A 25617-nucleotide genomic window follows, 5' to 3' on the forward strand; every position below is an offset into this window, starting at 1 on the left:
AAAAAAAAAACTTAATTTTTTTAAGGTTACAAATTGTTTTAAACTAGGCTTAAAGAAACTTGTCCTAACCTTATGATAGGTAGAGTTGTTTGAGTATTGTTGTTCAAAATAATGTGAAAACTGTGGTTTTAAAAAGTATTGTAAAAACACATATTTAAAGTATTCATAATGCAAAAAAATGTATTTAGTTTTATATTTCTAATAACATCTTTTCAAAAGTGAAAAAAAAATATAATTGTATTTTTGGTACATGTGTGTGTGTGTTTTTTTTTAAGCGGTGACATATAGTCTAATAAATCTAATAAATGGAACCTACAATTTTTTACTTATTTAAAAAAGTGTCTTGTAACGTTAAAAAGTGAAAATTGATAATTAAGGTAATGTTTGGGATCCACTTATTTTGTTGAAACTAAAATTTTTTTGTTAAAAGTACTGTAGATAAAAGTAGATAAATGTTAGTTGAAATAGTACAATGAAACCTATGAATGGTATTAAAAAATGCAGTGGAAGCCATGAATAATAGCAAAACTAAGCTGAATTATAAAATAAGTTGGCAAAAAATAAAGCTAGTTAAACAACAGTTTTTAACAGTTTGGTACGTGTGTTTAAACAACAATTTTCAAGTATAAAAAGTTTTTTTTGGAAATATTTGTGAGTGAAAAAGTGGGTGAACGTTGATTAAATACTGAAAAATTGTTATTTGAATTCGTGTGTCAAACAGCCCCCAAGAAGTCGAGTTTTCTAAACTAAAACTGAAGCCGCAATTACTCATTACCAACGTGTTGAGCTATCTCTACTCTGCTCTTTGGATAGAAACAGAGGTTTTCAGATTTTTCAAGCCATGGTTGTTGTGAACAAGGTTGTCTTAATGAGGCCACGTTTACAAGCCTGGCGAGGATGGCTGCAGCGAAGGAAAACCCAGATATGGGGGTTTGGAATTGTGCCGAAGTTGAGGCATTGTTTGGATTTTGCGAGAAAGTGATGGAGGATAAGGCTTACGAGGTTGATGCTGATATGGTTGAGTTCGGTGTGGTGGCTGTGGAGGCTGAGCTTTCGGCGATTTTTAAAAGTTAGTGGTGTTTGTAAGAATGCACATAAGGTGTCTGAAACAATGCACAGGAGAATTGGGATGTGAGCGAGTAAAGTGAGGAAAGGGGTTGTGAGAGGTGGTGGAGGATGGCATCGTCAATGAATGGTATTTGGGTTTGTCAATCGTGTGGCAAGAAGCTTGTTTGTATTGATATTGATCCAAAGGAGACGGAAATTTTTGCTGCCTCATTGATCAATGTGGCTTGCCAAAGAGAGGTTAAGGCCGATTTTGTTCGGTTCCAGGTGCGAAAATGTGTTCCTTTGTTGTTTTTTTTATTAATAGGTAATGATAAATTTATCAAGAAGAAGATTACTTCATGTACATTGGACCCAAATTACAACGAAAATGTATTATGTGCAGAAAGGCAACAGCTTTATAAACGTCATGATGTAATTACTATCAGTAAAACCCTGTACACAATACCAACACATAAAGAACTAGTGGAAGTTGCTAACAATTGAGTGAGTCCCTGTACTTTCTGCTGTTGTTGTTGATTTGAATGAGTGTGTATTTGGAGATTTATGGAAACATAAAACTTTTCGGTTTTTTGTATATTGCATATCAGTATTCTAACTTTTGTTTATGTTTTGAGTTGCTTGATTGTATGCATATTTGTGAAGGCTCTTGCACAAACGGTTTGGAGACCTTTTCACTGTAAGTTCTGGAAAATCACAGTATTGAAGTGTTAGTAAGATCCACTAAGGAATGTTGATGGCCTGATTGCCCTATGCTGGAATTCGAACTAAAATTTATTATAAAAGCAAGTATGCCTAAGCTGCTCTTTGTTACTGTTTACACCATTGAGTTCTGGCTCAAATGGCACTTCATCTTCCCACAAGAGTGGATGAAGGGTTTGATCATGATTCCAAAGTCAAAACCCACTAGATGCATATGTAACTTGTCAAATTAAATATATAAAAATTTTAAAAAAAAGTACACTTAAGCTGCTCTGTTTTGAAATTTTGGTATGTCGGGAAAAATTGGCACATAATGCATGTAAAAGACTTGGTATCCAAGGCCAAATTGGAAGGCCAATATCTTTGGTGCAATAAGGCTTTTTAGGAAATATTTCTTCTTTGTTTTTTCCTCGTTTTGTCATTGTTGAAATGGTTTGACTATTTTGGTTTGGTTGATACTTGCTGGCTCTGTATGCTTCAACAAGTAATGCATAAAATGATTGTCAGTGACATCCTCATTGATTGAGAAGGTGAACTCATTTAGGAGTGGCTCCAATGGCATGGTCCATTTGATGCAGATGTAGATGGTGCCAATGTTTATTAACCAGCATAGTTTCAAGTTTTCCCAGGTGAGTGGGATAATGAGAAATAGCTTATGACACTTTTTTTTTTGATAAGTAAGAATGATATATATTAAAACTTATGACACTTATTTTTTGAATCCTTCAAAAAATCTACCAATGGAGTGCTTATCAATTCCTTTTGGTTGTAGTTTAATATGATTATAAATGAAACCTTCCAAGCGATTGCCCCTGGTTATATTGCATAAAAATCATGTGACTGGTGGCCCTGCTCAGCATCCTAATAACAAGAAGTTGTTAGAGAATTGGAAAAACTCTGGTGCACTTTTTGCTACTCCTCCTGCTTCAAACGATGATTGGTAAGTTTGCATGATTGCATCTTTTCATTCAGTTGAACCATAATCAAAATTGAACTATAGATAGGTTAGATTGAGGTCACTGGCAAAATATATATGTTTTGGTTATATATGCTGTCTCAACACATTTTTGCTTTCTTTATCATGTTATGCATGAAAACTCCCCTTTATTAACACGACAGAAATTGATCTTTGATTTTTTTTATTTAAGGAACTTTTAATTTATTTTGAAAAAAGTTAGGCAAATTACAAATTACACCCTCTAACTTTAGTCCTGTAACTTTAATTATTATTATTATTATTTTTTTAATTTCAATCCTTTAACTTTCATTTGTTGTCAACTTAGTCCTTCTGTCTAATTTTGCTAGGTGGGCTGCCATTAATTGTGCAAACAAAGTAGTTTTGGTTATTTTGAATTTCTTAAAAAATCCAAAAAAAGGAATAAAAAATCATTTTACTAATAAAAAAAGTTTTTGAACAATAGAAATTCCTATATGGTATTAAAAAAAGAAGGATTAAACCCTGAGAAGAACATGAAGAAAAAAGGATTAACAAAAAATTTAAGAATCTTGTTCCACTTTTCAAAGATCTTCTCCTTCCAAAAAAGTGGAGAGATTAGATTCATGCATGCATTACAACGATACAAGTCTCTGTTTTGGTCAATGGCTCTCATTATGGATTTTTTGGCACTTCTAGGGGATTACTGCAAGGAGATCCATTATTCCATTTGCTTTTTATCCTGGTTATGGGGCTTCTTAGTAGAATGTTGAGGAAGATGTAGGAGGAAGGTCTTGTCAAAGGCTTTAAAGTTGGGAGTGATGAAAATGGTGGGTTGTCTATCTCACATTTATTGTTTGCTGATGACACCATCTTGTTCTGTGATGCTAACACTGAACAGATCTTGTACATTTGAATGTTGCTGACTTGGTTTGAGGCAGTGATGGGGTTATAAGTTGATTTGGGGAAAAGTGAGATGGTGCTAGTGGGTGAGATGGAGAGTGTGATTGAATTAGCTGACCTTTTGTATTGTAAGGTAGGTTTTTGCCAATGACTTACCTTGGTATGCTGTTGGACCTCCTTCAAATCAACAACATTTTGGAACCCTATTATAGAAATTGAAGTGTCAATTAGCTAGTTGGATGAGGCTAGGCTTGTCAAAAGGGGGGAGGTTGACACTGTTAAAGAGTGCACTTTTGAGCCTACCTACATATTACTTATTTTTGTTTACCACTCCCACTAGTGTGGTCGATATGATTGAGAGGTTGCAGAGGAATTTTTGTGGAGTGGTTTAGGAGAGGAGTTCAAACATCATTTGGTTGGATGGGATAAGGTGTGTACTCCTATGGCTAGTGGAGGATTGGGGATTAGGAAGCTTACTACTTTCAATCAATCTTTGGTGGGTAAATGTTTGTGACGCTATATATAGGTGGGTGGACACTCAATTGTGGAGGCGAGTAGTTACTATGAAGTGTTGGGAGGAGTGGGGTGGATGATGTACGAAACTTGTTCGAGGCACTCATGGTTGTGGGTTGTGGAAGAGTATTAGAAGGAGAAGGGATAGTTTTTACAATACATTTGGTTTGACATGGGCTTTGGCAATTGGATAAGATTTTGGCATGATTTTTGGTGCAGAGATCAATCTTTGAGGATGATGTATCCTATACTGTTTGAAAATGCCACAAATAGGGACGCTTCAGTGGAGTCATTGTTAGAGAGACTAGAGGAGGAAGGAAGAAGGCAGTGGTATGTGGGGTTCATTAGGAATTTTAATTATTTGGAGATGGAGGGGGTGGCTTCATTACTACACCTACTAGAATTTCATGTTCCTATGAGGGAGGGGGGAGATCGGATGCTATGGAAGCTTAATAGAAGTGGGGATTTTAGTGTTCATTCTTTTTGTGAAGCATTATGGGGTTCATCCCCTATGTCTTTCCCTTGGAAGGCCATATGGGGGTTAAAAACTCCTCAGTTTCCTTCATTGTGTGGACAGCAGCTTGGGGGAAAATACTTACTTGTGAAAACCTTGTGGGTTGATGTTATATGTGCTGAAGTTGTGGAGAGACGGTGGACCATCATTTGATACATTGTAATGTGGCATTTGAGCTGTGGAGTTTTGTCTTTAGATCCTTTAGGATTCAATGGGTATTGTTGGACGAGGTCTTTGATCTATTATGTGAGTGGCAAAATGGGAGAGTTAATCATTCATTTGATCTGTGGAATTTGATTCCTTCATTATTTTTTTATACGAGTGGTCTTCTGCATCGGGTTTTATAGATAGTGCTTCCATTGTGTTATTCATAGTCATTACCTATGTAGATAATTCCTTTTTTGTAATTCTTTAGTCTTCTTTGTGTCATTTATACACGAAATAGTCTCTTTTAATAAAATTATTCTTACTTATAATATATATATATATATATATATATATAAGATATTTAACGACACAATGTAATGGAATTAGACAAAATGGCTAAATTGACAACAAATGAAATTAAGGGACTGAAATGGAAGGTGTAATTTGTAATTTAACCAAAAAGTTACTAAATTCAAATCTCCAGGGCATTTGTAGCTTGATTATGACTTTATTAGTAAACTTGTGTGAAAAGTTTGTTCTCTCATTATTCACAGGTACTGGTTATATGCTGCTGTTAGTTGTAAGTGTTTACCTAGGAAGCACGGGTGCGGCGTTTGGGCCGCCGCACCCGCGTCTGACGCGGGGACGCGCAGGCGACGCCGCTGCCTGCGCGTCTGTGCCGCGTCGGGCATTAAAAAAATAATTTTTTCGGCGCGTTTGGAAAAAAACCAAGACCCAGCCCTCTCCCTCTTCATTTTTCTTGCGCCTCTCTCCCACTCTCTGCCTTCACTCTTCAGCTAGGCTCTCTCCCATTCTCTGTATTCTAGTTATTATTTACTATTGCTCTTAAATTTGGTATATATTTATATAATGTGAAAAAAATATGTTTAGCAATATATTAAAAATATAAATAAAAATATTTTTAATAATTTTTTAATCGCCGCACCCGCACCCGCACTCTACTTTTTCAAAAATTGTCGAGTCCTGCACCCGCACCCGCACCCGCACCCGAATCCCGAAACGCACCCGTGCTTCATAGGTGTTTATTGGTGACAAATGATGAGATGAGGGATCACTTGTTCCAACTGCTAGGGACAAGCTTTTTTCCAAGATGGAAGGAAAAGCATCAGGTATTATTCTTATTTGCATTTTAAGAGAATCTTCTGTATAGTGACATGTCACTGACATTCATATGCAAGCACAACAAAGGAGGTGAATGATTTATGATATATTATCCAAATTCCTACCCTTTAAAGAGAGTTTTGGGCTTGTTTAGTTCAGGTTTTTAAAGTAGTGAATAATGGATAATGAGTTAGTGGGTCCTCTTCATTCTGGGGTGGATGCTTTACCTAGTGACATATTTGGGTATTACTTTTGGATTCCTCTTTCATATGCAAATTTGTATAGCATAGATTTTAGAGAAGATAGAACAATGGTTAGAAAATTGCAAAATATTATGTTTGACACTTGGAGGGAAGGGGGGTGGAAGATAAACGCTAATAGAAGGCTCCCTTTTGAGTTTGCCAACATGTTTTATCTCTTTTTCTTGTACCTGTATCAATGGCTCCAAGACTAGAGAAGTTACAAAGACTTTGGTAGTTTAGGGCCGAGGAGGCTTCATGTTTTCAACCAAGCTTTGCTGGAAATGGTTGTGAAGATATGTGATGGACAGAGATGAATTTTGGAGGAAAGTTTCAGATAGGAAGTATGGTGTTTATGTGTTCAATGGTGTTCAGCTGTAGTTGGAGGCTGCTATGGCGTGGGTGTGTGGAAATACATTAGGGGCAGATGGGATTTGTTCTCTAAGTTAGTTAGATATGAGGTAGGAGATGGTACTCACATATGATTCTGGCTTGAGCAATGGTGTGGACATATGTTGCTGAAAGTTACTTATCTAGAATTATTCCATATTGCATCAGATAGGTTTACATGAAAGGCAGAGTATTTAGATTATTTTCTTGCGCATGCTACATGGTCATCTAGATTTATTAAATTAGATCGAGATTGGGAGTTGGAGCCTTTGAATTCTTTCCTGGATTTTGTTGTATGCAACTAAAATCCAAAAGGGGTGAAGATGACAGGATGATATGGTTGGCTTCTAAACCAAGGGAATTCATGGTCAAGTCATATTTAGTATGTGCAGTGTGCTGAGGAAAGTAGACAAGGAATTGTCTTTTCCTTCACATGGAGTGTTTGGTGGGTGAAAGCATTGTTTCAAGTTACATTTTTCACTTGAATGGCAGTATTGGAAATATTTGACAGCTGACAAATAAGTCAAACCAAGCTCAATTATGTTAATCCAATGAGTTGGGCAAAAAAAGATGGGTTGATATCCACCACAATGCTATCGATATGATTTCTAGATTGAAGAAATAATCTGAGGCAATGGAACAAACAATCGGTGGCACAATTTGAAGAAAACAAAATGAGTGTTCACTCTGTTTTTAGTCTAAAGCCCACTCCAGCACAATTTTTCATGAAACAAACGTTAGAAAATCTAGTAAAAGTTGATCAAGACTAGTTTGCCAGGTTGGAGTCATTAGAAGTGTCAGGAATGACTAATAACATTGAATGTAAAGTTTTGCCCATGAGAGACAATAGTGTTGATCTACAAAAACGTGGTACTGAAATAGAAGTGCAACTGCCAACAAGAGCGCAAAAGGAAGATCCCTCACTACTTGATGAGGAGACAGCTCAATAAGAGCGCAAAGACTGAGAGGGTGCACATATGGAAAATGAGTTTGATGCATCTATTATCAATTATTGTTCATGAAGTGAAAGACTTGAAGAAATGGAAAAGGTTGATACAATGATGCTTCTTTTGAATCAAGAGAAGGTTGTCTCATTTACAATACTGATTCCAGACATTGATTTGTAATTCCAGAAGAATTTAATGATGTGTTGGAATGTAACGATTCTCTGATCTTAACACGGCCAAAGGTAAGTTAAGAGTTCTTGAGTGTCATGTGCCATAATTCTTATCCTTTGACATTTCAAACCTCAAGGATGAGTTTTCTCTAACCAAGGGAGAATGATGCGAGAGGTGCAAAGAAAATTTTATTCTAATTTAGTTTTATTTAATTTTGAAAACCATATATTTTTATTAGTCAATTAGATTTTGTTTGAGGTCTTATTAGTTAATTTAGATTATTACTATTTTACTTAAATTCTTAGAGTCAAGGGGTTATTACTATTTTATTTAAATTCCTAGAATCAAGGGCTTTTTGTAATTCAATATATTGTGATTTCCTAAGTCAATAAAAAATAGGGTTTCCTAAATCAAGGAAAATTAGGGTTTAAGACATAGTTTATATAAGTACAGTATTGTAATCCAATGGAGACTGTTAATGTTTGATGGATTAATGAAATCTCTTAGAAATTTCTAATGGTTTGGTGGTGACTAATGTTTGTCCTCTCTTGGTGCTGTCATTAAGCAAGTCCAGGTGTTGACTCCTAGGTTATCTATTCTTTATTTTTCTTTTCTTAAATTTATTGTTGGATCCTTTTGGTGTTGTCCTGGGCCACTATTCTACATTATCTGAATTATGTCTTATGACTGGTATGCTCCAATTCTTTAAACTTTTTATTATCTGGTTTATTAGAAGTCCATAGGGTTTTATTTTTTTGGTGGAGGATGAATAAGTCCATTGATTTCTGATGAATAAGTCCATTTATTTTTTTAGGAAGTCCTCAGAGGTGCCATGACAGGTGATTTCCCTGAAAGAGCATTTGATGCATTCCAAGGAAAGTTGCTTTTTTTTTTTTTTTTTTTGGGCCAGACGGCAGCCATTGGAAATTTTTTGATGGGCGACAACCTTATTAAAAGGTGTATTATCTTGGTAGACTGGTGAGGAATGTGCAAAAATAATTCATTGGACTTATTGTTCATCTAAAGAAAAGTGGGTGCCTAAGAGGGTCATTGTTGCATTTTTCAGTTGGAGAGGTTGTTTTGTGAGTATAGAAGTTCTTTGTGTGAAAATGCAACCCCTTTGTTTGATGAGGATTTTATCTATATCAATATGGGACTATATGGAGGCAAAGGTTTAACTGTACTTTCAGTTGTGTGGAACTCTCTGTAATTGAGCTGAAATCAGCATATTTGAGATAATTATTTTGCTGATCGGCATTTGGTGCAAGTGATGTGAATCCTGTTGTAGTTTTTATTGACTTCCTCTTTTTCTGATTGTAATTCTTTATGAGAATCTTGTGTGTACATGAGAAACGTCATTCATTCTAATAATATGAAGCTTGCTTTTTTCTTTTCTTTTTTCTTATTTTATGTTGATAAATTTGCAGATCCTCGACTGTCATTCGCACGGCAGTGAGCCTACTCTCCACATTATTCAATTGTTCTCCAGGTATCTGCTTGCTAATCACTTATATAAAATGATCATTAATTATTAAGAATAAAGATGCATTTTCTTCTTATTAGGAGTTTCTCTCAAACATAATAATTTTGGTACAATGTAAACGCAGGAGTCAGAAAAGGGTAGTTGGCATGTTCCAACGATCACAGGTGACGATCTTGAGTTGAGACTGAGACCCCAAGGCAGTGGTTGTGTGCCACTGGACCCTCATACTCTCATCTCGGCTCTATGCATGAGAGAGAGAGAGAGAGAGAGAGAGAGAGAGATTTTGTAATCTTATTCAGTCTTTTTTTTTTTTTTTCATTATTGTAATTTCAAATTTCAATTATAAATTATTATTATTATTTAATCAAGTGGCAATAGTAGGCTACACAACAAAGAAAACCTTTTCATTTTCTTCTCATTGGTTGACCAGACCTCCCTCTTAAGTCTTAACCACGTGGATTTGGTACAAATTAATTAGTTTTTTACAACAGTTTTGAAATAGTAAAAGCAACCTAATATTTTCTTTACTTCTACTTGTCAAAATTGATTGATACAAATTTTTCTGATGGTAAGGGAAAGGGTGATGCTAAACTATTTTTAAAATTTGAGGATTATATTAGCATAATCTATCTGTTAGGAAAAAATTAAACTTGGACACAGTTCACGATCAGAATCGTAAGTTTGTTGTTTCTCAAAAAAAAAAAAAAAAAAAACGAGTCCATAATAAAATACATTAGCACGTTATTGGTATAAGATTCGTAGTTCTCTTCATCTGGAAATAAAACCAAAGCTTGTGATTTATGTATTCTGTTCCACTTTAAGAACTTGTTGAAAGTTTTAGGTTTTAGATCAAAATTGTTCTTTATTATTATTATTATTTATCCTTTTTGTTGTTAATGAGTTTATCATAGTTGAGGAGATTCCAATTACTTCAATTGGTAAAATTTCTAATGGTTGTATAAGAAATTTGGGATTTAATCATCGCTTATACCAAAAACTTATAGTTGAAAATCTCTCTCAAAAAAAAAAAAAAAAAAAAGCTTATTATAGTTGAGGCCAAGCCACCAGACTCCAGTGTATGGTTTTAGCAAGAAAATAGAGGATTTTTTTTATTATTTAACATTAAAAAGGAAATTTAGGATAAATTAATATTGCCAGTAAATACCAACAAATCCTTGAAAATGTTTGATAATCACGGTGAAAATCATGAAATTTGACTATTTGCTCTTTGTTTTTTTGTTTTATGTTTGAAAAACAATTACACATACAAGGAAGAGGGAATGAGGTTCTAACATAAAGACATACCAAATATTCCACTCAAAAAACAATAATAATTTTTATTTTTAAAGGAATGTGAGGCAAGTTACAATACTGAATATCACACAACTTTTATTTTACTAATTGCTTATTGTTTTAATCAGATAGTTAGTTCCTCTATTGCTTTCTCTGTGTATAAAAGAAAGCCTAAATTTTTACTGTGGTTCATGGACTATATATCAGACTTTAATTTCATTCATATTCATTTCTTTAAAAAAAAAATTGATTATGTCAATTTAGTTTTATAAAACACCGATTGTAGCATTTAGGCAATTTTGTGACACCTCCACATATAGGATTGTTGGAGTCAAGCAAGTACCATAGTCACCGTGCAACGGACATAGTGGGCCTGCCCCTGTACAAGTCCATTGGGCCTAAGCATAGTCTAATTAAATGTAGCCTGAGACTATAATATTCAAGAAATTTTGCAACACCCCCTATGCAAAGGCTTGCTATAGTTAAGCAAATCCCATTGTGACAGAGCAATGAACATGTCAAGTCCACTTCAATAGTTTTTGTAGACTTGGAACTTGGTGACCGACTACAGAGGTGCAGGTCATGACCCATCGTTTGATTAAATCAAATATTCAACCAAAGGTACTGAGAATAGTCTTGGGATGGAACTCAACCTAGGTAGAAAATATTCAACCAAAGGTAATGAGAATATTCCCTTTTGATTTCTCATTGATTTATATATAGGTGATGGCATTGTTTCTCAAAAAAAAAAGGTGATTACATTGCATGAAAGTTAAATGCTTACAATCAATTCTGGACAACTTCCAACGAAAAGGCAACTTCCTGACAATACCTCCATCTCCCAATAATTATTAGGCTATAACTTTTCCTAAATAATAATTACAAATAAAAGATAGATACACTCATAAAATAAATGACACATATTGTCCACATGATGCCTCATAAGTTTTCACCGTGCTCCTGCATCACACGGCTTAAAAAGAAGCATTTGTAAGAATTCAAAACATGTCACAACCACATTAATTTCCCTCTACTATTGCCTTTATATTAAATGCAATAAAATAGGAAGCATTCTTCTACTATTGAGGGAGTTGCACCACGGAACACGTTCCCTCGATTGACTAAAAGGGATGGTGAGTTGTCATGATTTTATCCTAATTTCAAGAGAGAAAATTTCACTATTATTCACCCATATAACCCTTATAAATACCCCTAAAAACCAAAGGAGAATGTATGTCTTTACTAATATTTTTCCAACCTTAACCTGCCATGTCTTTCAAACATGAGCCTCGACTTGCCTCCTACCAACTCTCTTAATTGCTTAATTATGTTTGCAAGTTGTTCTTCCATTATACTCCTAAAGCTTTGGTTATTAAAACCTTGGACATTGGATTGCCCTACTCAATTTTTTGTTGTGATTTATGTTCCTAAAATCCATCCACCTACAGAAACAAAACTTGAAGAGTTACCCAATTAGAATGATTCTACTTGTTACCAATAATAGATATTTCAACATCTAGTTTTATTGTGTTGGATATGTTGAGGGTGATATAGGAAACCGAGTCAACCTATGATATAGTATTTGGAGGAGGAGGGATAGTATTAAGGCACGTGTGAGTGTCATGTGGATGAAGTTAGGATGAAAGGTTGCAATGATCATATCTAACATGATGCATAAGTGAGTTGAATCACGAACAACAGACCAAAAGATTTGGATTTCATTTTCTGTACTTATTTCTTCTCAAATCATATACTAATTTTTTTTTTTTTTTTACAACTCTTTTTCTATTTGGCACCAATTTTGGTCTAGTTTTTGTTTTGCTCAAATCCTTCCATTTTCTAATAAAAACAACAATCACCTTATCACCCACTAGAAATCATTCATCTCCTTCATCAAATTTAGCCATAACTCCAAATCTTCATAATTTTTTGAAACCTAACCACAACTCCATAAACAAACCAAAACCAAAACCCACTGGAACCATTGTGGCAAGCAAAAACCCAACCCAAATCTCCATGTTGCAAGCCATAACAGAAAGAAAAAAGAAAAAAAAAATCAAAACTTAGCCGAGATCTCCACCGGAAAAACCATTAGTACAAACAAATTTCATGAAATCCTAACATCAAATAGAAAAATGAGAGAGAGAGAGAGATATGAAGTTAGCAAAACACGAACCCAAAGCAAACAACAACCCTAGAAATAGGCCACTAGTAGTGACCATTGGTCATGGATCCGATCGAATTTCGCTTAAGAAAGAGTGAGATTGAATATATATATATATATATAGAGAGAGAGAGAGAGAGAGAGAGAGAGAGTTGGTCATAGCAAGTAGCAGTGAGGGTGGTTGTGGTGGCTCTACCGTGAGAAAAAAAAAAACAAAAACAAAAACAAACCAAACTTATGGGAAAAGAAAATAATTAGTGCCCCATAAAAAAATTAAAAGAAAAGAAAAGAAAAGAAAACAAACAAACAAACCAAATGATAAGTGATAACATCAGAAAAAGACCCAAAAAAATTAATTAACGTTAGAGAGAGAGAGAGAGAGAGAGAGAGAGACCGAGTTGGTCATAGCAAATAGCAGTGAGGGTGGTTGTGGTGGCTCTACCGCGAAGAAGAAAAAAAACTGATAGGAAATGAAACTAATTAGTGCCCCATAAAAAATTATTAAAAAAACCAAATGATAAATGATAACTTCAGAAAAAGACAAAATAAATAAATAAATAATTTACGTTACGACTTAGGCAATATCTTCCAAAAAAAAACTTGGAGCTTTTGCTCCTTAGTCTCAAGAGTTTTGGTGGGCTTAAGGAAAAAACAACAGGGCTCCACCATTTTCTTCCCCCATTTCCTGTCCCAACCAAACACACCTCCCTTCCTCTTTTTTTTCCTCCTCTATTTTCTATTCTCTCACTTTTTACCTCAACTAAACAAACTTTTGTAGTAGGAACTAACCTCTAATCCTCTCCTTTCCCAATGAAAAACTTAACAAAGACTGACAGTGCCAAAATGTCTATAGGAGACAACATTAAAAAGTAAAATTAATTCCACAAATATTAAAAATATAACTACCAAAATTGTAAACATCCCCATTTCACAACTATGAAAAATCCAATTTGTGGCCAAAATTGAGGCCAAAAGGTCATTTTCACATAAATGTAAAAATTTCATAATTTACTTCTGGTTAAAATCTACATCATAATAACTCATCATGAAATTAAAGGATAATATGGTCTTTTTTGAGCTAAAATTAATGTTTTAAATTAAATTATGTGCAACCCCCATTTGTATTGGTTTAAAAAAATAGTTTCAAAATGATAATCCATGCATGTGATTAAATTTGGTTAATTTTCATCAATCTTCAAAAGACTAATTAAAAGTCCCCTAACTCATTGGTTTAAATAGAAAATAATTATGAACATTGTCAATATCCACCTTGTGCAAATACAGGGACATTGAGGGAGTTTGCAGGGGAGAAAGAATATAATAAGTTAACGCATGTTTGTAAGGATTTTGGAAACTAGCATCTCGAGTTTTAGAAACTCGAGATGTAGGTAAAACTCGAGTCTCAAAGACTCGCTTTGGGCCTGTTTTGTAATTGATGAGGTGGACAGAAAATGCCACATAGATCTCAAGTTTTAAAGACTCAAGTTCTTTGAAACAAAAAATCAAGTCTTAGAGAGTTGATTTTTTTGGTGGAAACCATTTTTGACACATAGATCTCGAGTCTTAGAGACTCGAGTTTTGCTGGGCAAAATATAAATACGCACACTCATATACTATCATGTCACTCACCCATATTAGGTCACTCACTCACACTCAGCCTCACTTTGCTCTCACTGCCTCACCCACTTAGCCTCACTTTGCTCTCACTGCCTCACCCACACTTAGCCTCACTGCCTCACTCACCACATTGCCTCTCTCACTACTCCTCCCTCTCAACAAATCCATATATCAGGTATGGGTTTTTTTAGGACTTTGTCATTGTAGTTGGGTATTATTTGATGTTGGGTGTGGGCCAAAAAGTTTGACTATTTATTTTGTAGATAGTTAGCATAACTTAGTTAAGATACCAATATTGTGAATTATAGAACTTTGTTTTGTTAGTGTTAATTTTTTGAGTATTTATTTACATGGTTTTTGTTATCATGATTCATCATTTGTAGGCTCTTATTTTTATCATGATCTTACAAAGATTTTGACTTTATTCATCATTGCTTTAGGTACAAAATGGGTAGTGAATAAATTGTAATGAAATGGATATGTATCTAATTATTTGAATGGGTATATGGGTATGTAATGAAATGAGTGACTTACTCATGCCCTTCAAATGAATTCTAATGAAATGGGTATGTAATTTATGCCCTTTGAATGTGTAATGAAATGGCTTTTTTTTGTAATGGGTATGAAATGGGTAAGTAAATATGATTAGATAATTTTGGCTTTTTTTTTTGTTGTATTGGGTATTAAATTGGTAGTCTTAGCATGACAGAAAAATGATTTGGCTATGAAATGTGTAACGAATGTGTAATGAAATTCATGCCCTTTGAATGAATCGGAATTTGTACTTTGTGTAATTTGACAAGTTAAAATGTTTTTTAACTAACATAGTAATTTGACTCGAACAGGTTCACAATGACTGTAATTGATATAATCCTATACCACGGTGGTCCGCTTAAGAACATCAATGCGGACAAGGGATTGTCATTTGAAGGGCCGGATATAAACATGGAATTCACCCAAATTGATTGTAGGTTGAAAACCCTTGATAAATTGAAGAAGACAGTTATGGAAGAATTGTGTGTGAATCCTGCTATGCACGACGTACAAATTACTTATCATATGCCACATGAAGTCTTCAAGTACAAGATTAATTACAAGTATATGGCGATAAAAGCAGACAAGCATGTAAAGATGATGTTTGACAAGTTGGAGAGAATACCCGAAGTAAATGGTATTCAGTTGTACATATAGTTGGAGCTGCGTGCAGAAGTTAGTATCGAGGAATTCCAACAAACAACCACAAGTTTACAGGTTATAGTTCCAGATGTTCAATATGAGTATTCTACACATGTAGAGGATAGTGTTCATGACGATGATGATGACGATGATGATGACGACTATGTTGATGAGACTATTGCCATTAATGGTGAATATTTTGTCAATAGAGATGAGTTTGAAGAGATGATTGAACAAGGGGACTTTGTGGACCTTGAGAGGGACATTGATGACGATGAGACATTGGACGGTAGTGAACTAGATGCAGACAATGTTATTAGTGTCCAAAACATTACGAACACAATCCCTGCGTACGCACCTCCTGCCTTGTCATTTTCTGCAAATACTTAGGAAAATATGGTTGATCCTTCACATATTGAGATACCATTTGTGTCTACTTGGAGATAGGGGATGAATTTGTGCAAAGAGTTGACTTTTGCCAATAAAGTGGAGGTGCAGACCTGATTAACAATTTGTGCCCTCAAGGAAAACAAACATTTTATGATCAGTCGTCGACGAAGAAAAAACTTTGTGCGAAATGCGTGGATGAGTCATGCAAGTTGTATGTTTGTGCAGTCATGAAGCCTGATTTCCACGGACTATGGATAGTCATCGTGTATGTTGGTCCTCACACGTGTATACCGATTGGGGTACGAAATGATGGTAGAATGATGACTTGTAATTTTATTGCATCAGACATCCTTAAGAAGTCATGCGAGGATCACACTACCCCAATTAAGCATCTCATATCTATGATAGAGACGAAATATGAGGGTCATAAGCCTTCTTACTACAAAGTATGGGATGCAAAACAAAAGGCGATTGTGAAGATGTTTGGGAATTGGGAAGAGTCTTTTTGGTTTTTGTTGAATGTACTTGTAATTCTCTATCCAATATATCTCTATGAAGATTGTGATTTGAGTAGTATGGTTAGAACTGCAAATTAAGCGTGGTTGGACATGTTTAGAATGTTGATATATTGAGAATGTCTTTTGCTGTGATTTAAGTGCATTTATATTGTAAAACTATGTTTATGCAGAGAACGTAACAGTTTGTATAGTTTAGTGCTTATTGAGAAAGCATTTTGATGTAATTTAAGTGCATTTACATTCTCAGCTTCTCTGCCTCTCAATGAGTGTTTGTGGATTACATTCTCAGCTTTTCAATGAGTGTTTGTGGATTATGATGCATCTGGCTAGCTTGCATGTCCAGGGGAAAAAAAATTCTCAGTGAAACTCGAGTTTTATAGACTCGAGTTTTGTGTAAAACTCGAGTTTATAAAACTTTAGTTCCTAATGTGAACACTCAAAAAACAGATCATCCTCTCTGCCTAAAACAAAGGATGCTTTATTTCTGGAAAAAAAAAAAAAAAAACAAAACAAAACAAAGCAATAAAACTCGAGTTTCATAGACTCGAGTTTTAATAGAATCGAGTGTATAAAACTTGAGTTCCTAGTGTGAACACTCAAAAAACAGAGCATCCTCTCTGCCTGAAACAGAGCATCCTTTTTTAATAGTGTTTGGGCAAACGAATGCTATTCTACATGCAAGGAAAATCTATATTGAAGATCCACTTATTGGCATTATTTAAAAAAGGATGCTAAAAGAATGGAAAGCATGAAGAAGTACATCTATAACTCAGGATTAAATAGAGTACTTTGCTGTAATTGGGGATTCAATCCAACCTTGATCTTTTTTGTTTCTATGTTTACCTATTCATTTGAGTTAAGCTGTGTGGTACTGAGTTTGTACACTAAAGATTCATTGTTGAACACTAAAGATTCATGTTGGTTTTTTTTTTTTTTTCAATGAGAATCATGTTGGTATATATTTTTGTATTTAGTTAACATAACATCTAAAGTAGCAATAAAACAATGTTCACATTCACTTAGAATCTTATTAGAGTATTTAAATAACCTCTTAGAAAAAAAAATGCATATGCATCAGGATGCCTTTCAACTGTGAAAACCAAAACAACCAAATGTAACTCCAACTTCTGACCATCTCAAATAAATATAAACACTAGGGAAGAAACTCAAGAAAGTCATTGCAGTCATGATAAAAAAGCACGCACATATATAATGGGAGATTCATAAGCCTAAACAACAAAATCAATATGAGATAGATCCCCATTCAAAATAAGACTATATATTGCAACATCTCAAAATGGAATACAGAAAAAACTAGTTGGGAGAAAGAGTAACAACATTCAAAAGTGAAAATGAAATTTTCAATTTTTATGCACAATAGATGCAACACTTCAATGCCACATCATTTGATCAAGTAGCACATAGATTAAAAGAAAACATTATGGTGATTGGAATTCATGCAAGTGTATATTGATTACAAACACATTTTTAACAACGCAATATGCATTTCACTGTAAAAAAAACCAATGAAAGACTCTTGATCCCATAGCAGTTTGAACAATGCCAAAAAGTATCACCATTTAAATAAATCTCAACATTAACACAATAAGGATATAACAATCGATAGCATTGTCAATTTTCAATATCAGACATCAAAGCATATGAACCAAACTATAAATTTAAGAGGGAACTAATTAGAAAAAGGCTATACCTTTGAAAATCGCAAACCCAAATAGAATTCTGAGCAAACTAGTTACAAAACTTGCAACGAATAATAAGAATTCAAAACTACTAACGAAATCCCCCATCATTCAAAGATACTAACAAATAACAACATTTGAAAGTACTAACTAAATCTTACAAAATATATACAAACTGTTAAAGAACAACCACCAACAAAAGTATTCAAAACCAAAACACAAACAAACACATAAAACAGTCTTTCTTTTATATGAAAGAATGCTATTAAAAATAAATAAAAATGCAAACAAACACAGTTTCAACTGTCAAGGATCAAACTTTCTTAGCATTCAAGAGGGAATATTTGAAAAGGATATACCTTGGTACAAAAGCTGAAAGAGATAACTACTGTGGAATAAATCGAATCGAAGAGAAATATTGAATCTTGAAGGGAGAGACATGAAAAAGGATGGAGCCTCCGTTAGAGTGAGAATAGAAAGAGTGTGTTGAAGTGCAACGTTAGAGTAAGAATCAAAGAGAGAGTCTCCGTTAGAGTGAGAGTAACTGGGCTAGAGTGAGAAAAGCTCTAGTCAGGTCAAATTTTAGGTTTTAAGTGGTCAAAAATGTGTTTCTGAAACTCGGTTTTAAAAATGTTGATTAGAAATCGAGTTTTAGAAACTCGAGTTTGTAAGATATCCACGTGGAAAACTTTGTCCACGTCAGTGTATGGAAAAACCCCAAAATCGAGTATTAAAAACTCGATTTTTAGTCTGATCTTGAGTTTTAGAAACTCGAGATGTTAGTTTCCCACATACTTTCAAAACTGGGCAACTAACGAAATTCTTAGCATAGTAAGATTATTTGGAAAGGGTGTTCCAAGGACATTATTAGGTAGGCAATGGTGAAAGTTCATGCTAAAGGAGTCACTGTCAATCATTGGGATTCTAAAGTGTAGATGTTAACCTATATCTATTATATTTTGCTACCAAACCTAGGCCAATGGGGCGTTTCAGGATCTCCCATACTAGGGTCAAACTATTGTTTCAAAATATACACAAGTTTAGAAGTTTGGTTTTATGTAAGAGCAAGTCTAGGTTGTAAATGAGCCGAGCTTTATCAAGTAGTGTATGTTCAAGCTTAGATCGTAAAAAAAAAAAAAATCAAAAGCTTGAGCTTAGCTTGAGCTTGTAACAAGCTTATAAATAGTATTTGAGCTTGAGCTCATGGGAAAATCAAAAAGTTTGAGCTGAGCTTGGCTTGGCTTGATTAATTAGTCAAGCCAAACTCAAACTTAAAATCAAACTCAAACTCGAACTCAAGTCAAGTTTTTGAGCTTGAGATCTAAAAAAATTACATTTTAAATGCTTAAATCTTTAAAATTAAGAGAAAAAAAAAAGAAAAAAAAAGTATACTCATTTATCATACATCTAGTCTTACTTATGATTAGCCATTATTCAAATTAAGAATTTAAATAATATAATTCATTCATTCATCATTCCTTATCTACAGTTTCAGCAATTATTCAAAATACAATTTTTACATTCATATTAGATGGTGAATGACTAGAAAAATACATGTTTGTAATTATTACGAATGAGAAATTACTAACATATTTCATAACTTTACTTTAGATGATTGATAGGGAAGGATTATATGTAGCATACTTAATTATTTATTTATTTTTAAACGTAACTATAGTTTAAAGTGGTTTTTGATCAGTTTAAAGGGAAGGAAAAAATTAAGGTTATATAAGTAGTGGTCTCATGTTGGCCATGTCATTATTGAGATATGTGTAATGGGTATATTTAGTTAACACATGTAAACTTATAAATGAGTCTATACTTAAATTGTTGTGTATCAAGCCTAATAACTCACGAGCTTGTTCGTGAACAAATTTTTTTGTTTGTTTGGACTCGGTTTGTTTATTAAACGAGCCTAAAATTAAGGCTTAAGTTTGACTTACTTATAAACAAACAAATATGAACAAGCTTTTAATCGAGCTGAGCTCGAGTTGTTCATAATCGATTTAGTTCATTTACAACTCTAAGAGCAACCCTATCAAAGGTTGCAAAATTGTGCAAAATACAAAAAGTTGTTAATTTTTCACATTTTAACAAAAAAAGAAAAAAAAAACCCACATTAGTGTTTGCAAAATTGTGCAAATATACAAAAGTGCTACAATAATTGTGTATATATGCACAATTAATGTAGCTTTGCTTTTAATATTTTACTATTTGATTCTCTCCTTCACATGACTCTCTCTTTTGCATCATTGAAGGAAATAATAATAAAGAATGTAAAAAAATGAATATTTTATTAAATAAATGTTTAAAATAGATAAACTAATATGGGTGTTTTGTAAAAGTTGGTGTAAAAAATAAAAAAAAGTTTTTTTTTTTTTTTTTTTTGTGTGCAAAATAGACAAAAATTTTACACCATTTGATGCGGTTACTCTAAAGAAATGTATTAGACATTTTACAACACTCATGTCACGATGGTACCATTTTTTGATATATTTATGGACTTTTACTCAATGATAGATGTAGGTGCACAATTGCACCTGGCCCCAAGAACAGTTACGGGCTCAGGCCCAATGAGCCTTAAACAATATGAATTTGTAGAGTGTGGGCTTTAAACCCAGGTTAGAAGTGTCTAAGGATAAAATGACAAGTAAAAGATTGCAAACACTTGAAAATGACAAGGAATATTGTAAATCAACCTCCTCGGACGTAAGCCGAGAGCTGTTCTTATATTATCTCTTTATCTTTTTTTCTTTTTCTTTTTAGATCCCAAAGAAGGCCCCTATTCCTGTTCTAAGTTGCTCCTTAAATACTCCTCTTTTGATACTTTGTACACGTGTTGCCCCAACTCCCCTTTAGCCTAGATATTTCTTTTCTCAGTGCCTTTGAATAGTAACCAGAAGTTTCCCTTCCACTGTTCAGGTGTCACTTCCCCATTAATGCGGCCAGGGTGGTAGGTGCAGGGTCTTTAATGTGGAGGTGGCAGCCTTTATCTTTGGTATTTCTCTAACATCGGTGCTTCTAGGACATTCAAGGGTTCCCCCTCTTTAACCATTGGTCTTGACCGTGTTATTCCCTAACCTTTACCATGAAGTCCCGGGTTCTCCGGTGTCCGTCCGAAGGGAAATTCACCCTCGGCTGGATCCTCGGCGTATGGGCCGACCCGTAGTACTAACAAGTTCTAAACCCAAGAGCAGGTCGGCCTTCCTTAGCATGGCCTAGAGGCCCATATTCCCATCAGGGTTTTTTTACTCCCCACAATAGATATGTCGGGCTATTAACATATGTTTTTTGGGTACAATATCCTATCATACCATGTCCACACCAAGAATGATGCAAATTGGTTTTTTTTTTTTTTTTTTTTTTGAGAAGCAAAAATGATGCAAATGGATGATGTAGATTCTTCCACAAAACAAGTACATTTTTTTCTTCCACTAAAGGAATCCAAATTCTCCCTATTGAGTTTGGCATCCCATAATTTCTTGTAGCTTATGTGATGCCCTAGTTGATTAGATATTAAGTGAGTTCATTGACTTAGGATAAATTAAAGATGAGACAGACAAAAAGTTTAAAGCTTCTATCATCTCTTTTTATTTTTCTTTTTTCTTTTCTATGCATAATTTCTATATATATATATATATATATATATATATATATTTGGTGTGGATGTGTATTCCAAACACTTTTACTAATATTTATTTTCTAGCCGTTGGAAATTTATGAGTAAAATAGTCGTTGGGCAATAATTGATAACATAGTCGTTAGGCTTTTATGAGTTATTAGTAACCAACAACTATAGATTATTATTATCATGAATAGCCTGTATAATACCCATCATCACACCTTTTCCTATAAGTATTTTCTATTACTCTATATTTTCAAATACATCATTTCTATTCTCTCTCTCCCACAAATTTTTTTACAATTTATATTTGTTATAAGTATAGACAATAGAGGTTGTTCTTGAATCTTCGTGAATGGAAATGGGTCCATCATGAAAGTTGATGTTATAGTCTAATCTTGAGAGGTTGTTTGGCCAAGAGAATTGGTCGCACCAAATTTTACTCGAGGTGACATAAATCAACATTTAAGAACAACGCTTTCGTAGCGTAATTAGATGGTATTGTGAGGTCGTTCTAAACTCTTTTTAATTATATGTTTTTGCTAATTATTTAAGATATTATTTATTGTATCAAAACTTGTTTATTCACTAAAATATTTCCAACATTTTTTACATCAAATTATCTTTCAAGTCAAATAAACTCATCTAAACACACTTTAACTTTGTGTTTGGAATGGGTGAAAGAGGAGGGAAGGGAAAGTATAGGAAGAAAAATACTAAGTGGAAAAGCAATTTCCTCTACTTGGTAGATATGAGAGAATAGAAAAGAAATGAGAGTAAGGGAATTATTTTTATTTTTTGTCTAAACCCACCTTTTGTGATCTACCCAAATAGTATATGCAATAGTTTTGTCATCGGGGAATGCCAAACTCACTAGGGAGAATTTGGATTCCAATTTATCAATCCCACTTATTATAAGGAAAAAAGAAAAAAAGAAAAAGAAAGAAGATAGTTCTGTGAATGCCAAGGAAAATAACAAAAAGAATTTTGGATGGTAATGGTATTAATTTTAAATCTTTTTGTTTTTTTTTTGTTTGTTGCATGTTTTCACATTTTCTGTTCTTATTGTAGAGTAGCTTTTACGAATCCACCACCTTATATAAAAATTAAAAGTATGATGATGTAAAAGCTCACGGACTCATTAACAAAAAGAAAGAATGGTCTTTAAAGTTTAAACAATATTAACAAAAGTTTTTGCACGCAAATCTTTTTTTAAAATATTAATTTTGCACGCAAATCTGAGTAATTAGCAAGTATTATTGTATTAACCCCACATACTACCATGCTTTGTGCTGCCAATTAAGTTGTGTACTTTGTGATTTGTGACGCAGGCAGAAATGGTCAAATTTCCGAACTGGCCATGCCCAAGTTGTCACACTAGAACGTGACAGACACGAATACACAAAACAATGTCTCATCTTACACAACCTTGTGTGCTTTGTCTCCATCTCCATTGGGTCAAAATGGGGTCTCCATTATAATTGATCAAGTCCAACATTCATTGAATCTCATACTTAATTTTGGCTTTAACAAAGTTCACTTAACCTGGAATACCACGACACTTTACTCAAACTCACCACATGCATATCTTTGTCAAGAAATATCTTAATCTTTGCTTTTACTTTGGGTGACAGTTTTGTGCATTAGTTCACCTAGATTAAACAAAATGCTTTAGTTAATACAACTTTAGCTCTATGAGTTGTGACAATCAATTTTTGGTAAAAACAACTTTTACCACGTTTTTTATACCGTAGATTGAAAAGTGATAGAGAATAAATTATAGATCTGTATGAAAAAGGTAAAAAACTCTTATACTCTCTCAATTCTCAAATTCTCTATTCTATTTCTCTCCCTCTTGGTTAGACCTTATCCATTAGTTGGAGTTTTGCTTCTCTGATCTTTAGTCCTCTCATGTGTTAAATTATCAACTGTCCCAAAAGCTTAAGTTCTTGATGGTAAATTTAATCATTTAACCAATACTTCTAACACTCCCCCTCATGTGTGGGCTGAAACTACCTTTTAATAGGTGAGACCTAATACGTGAAAATTTAAATGGGTGGTAGAATGAAGGAGACAAGAATCGTGTTAAATTACCAATTGTCCCAAAAGCTTAAACTTTTAGAAAATTGTGAATTTAATCACTTAACCATAAGTTTAACACTCCTTTTCACTTGTGGGCCTAAACTTCTCCTTAATAAGTGGGAGCCCAACAAGTGAGAATTTAACATTTTAAATAGCAGGTAGAGTAAAGTCAGGGATCAAACTCAAGATCTCTTGCTCTGATATCATGTTAAATTACTGATTGTCCCAAAAGTTTAAACTTTTAGAAAATGGTAAATTTAATCACTTAACTATAAGTTTAATAAATCGAACTCAGGATTACATGCTCTGATATCATATTAAATTACCGATTGTCCAAAAAGCTTAAACTATTAGAATATTGGTAAATTTAATCATTTAACTAATACTTCTAACAATTTTATCTCATTGGTTCAATAACTTGACCATCGAAGTCTCCATGACCAACCCCCGAGTGGTCTTGGAGGAATTGGGTTTCTCTTTAGTATTTCAGATTTGTAAGAACTGATCACAATCTGGTCTTTGTTGGAATCCTTATAACAGCTCCATCTTTCTAAAAATTCACCCATTTAGGCAATCACTTACCGTCAATCACTTTTAGAGTTGCGGTACATAAATTGTAATGGTAAAATAACCGATCACTTTTACATAGACTGATCCGCAACATGACTTTTATTTAGGCAAATCACAACCTATCATTTCATGAAAAAGACTATGAAAAAAATTAGTATAAAAAAGAAAAAGTGAATGAAATGTTGAACATGTGACATGTCACGCGGTAGGAGTCACAGCCACCAATGAATTATTATGTTTGCATCAAATGCTTGTCGGTATCTATCCACCAGGCCAGTCCACCCCTAGTTGCATTTCACGGATGAGGCCACAATTCAGTAATTTAATTGGCTGATTTGGAATCCACGGAACTTCTCACCCAATCAAGTTTCGTATTTGCTACCTTAAAGTAATGATGAGCACCACATTTTTTTTTCCACATCTTTCATATTTCTTTATATTTAAATTTTTGTTTAATTATCAGATATTTTACCGTAAACTATGGTTTCGATTCTTGAATTAGATTTCGGGTTGGATTTTAATTTTGTTTCTAAACCATATTTTTTGGTATAAAAATAAAAACTAAAAAAAGGCTGTGTATCCACGAGTAGCTCATACTATATATTTCGGCTGACCAGCCGTTAACTTTTTTTTTTTGTAGAGGAAGCCTTTAACTTATCATACGGCCATTATAGAAATAATTTTATGATGTTGTAAAAAAAATAAAAAAAATTGTACTCCTGTCCTTATATAGTCCTTACATGACATGTAAGTTTAAAAAAAAAAAAAAAAAAACCTAACATGACATGTTTAGCTATATGTCATTATGTTGGTCTCATAAAATCAAAATTTATATAGAAACACGTATATTTAATGTTTTTTTTTTTTTTAAATGGGAAATATTTCTAGTCCAGGAAGTGGGATTAACGTGTTTTTTTTTAAAAAAAAAAAACTCTTTTGGGATTAACACGTAGTTTAACATATTATGTCAATATTATAGAAGAATGTGTAAAAGGAAAAAAAGATTAGCCCTTGATCATTCGAAGTGTAACCCTTAAATTAAGTCTTCTCTACAATGATTAGCCAACTTTATCAATTATTGTAATTCATTCTAGGGCCTTCATTTTTGACAATGTGCCATGGATCACTAGCCTTCATAAAATTAATATACTTTGACAGTTGCTAGCCACTGGAGGCGAAAAAAATAAAGAAATTATATCAATAAAGATATTCAATTCCTTTTTTTTACCTAAGGAGTGGATTGTGTTGTTTTAGAGTTTTTAGGACAACCTTGTTACAGAATTTTTAAAATTTTATTCACTTATTTTGATATGAGTAGATTCCATTTTAATATTTTATTAATGTTATCAATTTTT

The 25617-nt window shown here is 33.6% G+C and overlaps 1 protein-coding gene across 2 annotated transcripts; it reads left to right on the top strand.

Moving 5' to 3' along the window:
• The first annotated feature begins 724 nt into the window (after positions 1–724).
• On the top strand, positions 725–9492 carry LOC142630830 (proteinaceous RNase P 1, chloroplastic/mitochondrial-like). 2 transcript variants are annotated; one of them, XM_075804882.1, is made up of 8 exons: positions 725–1332; positions 1451–2396; positions 2540–2707; positions 5333–5362; positions 5818–5908; positions 8462–8486; positions 9075–9136; positions 9255–9492. In XM_075804882.1, the coding sequence occupies exons 3-7, from the start codon at positions 2556–2558 to the stop codon at positions 9101–9103; spliced, it is 327 nt and encodes a 108-aa protein (XP_075660997.1). In that variant the 5' UTR covers positions 725–1332; positions 1451–2396; positions 2540–2555; the 3' UTR covers positions 9104–9136; positions 9255–9492. The 2 variants fall into 2 exon arrangements, with proteins under 2 accessions (XP_075660997.1, XP_075660996.1); XM_075804881.1 differs by lacking the exon at positions 8462–8486.
• Positions 9493–25617: the final 16125 nt, after the last annotated feature.

The sequence above is a fragment of the Castanea sativa genome, chromosome 4, assembly GCF_040712315.1.
Source record: "Castanea sativa cultivar Marrone di Chiusa Pesio chromosome 4, ASM4071231v1".
Classification (NCBI taxonomy): Eukaryota; Viridiplantae; Streptophyta; class Magnoliopsida; order Fagales; family Fagaceae; genus Castanea; species Castanea sativa.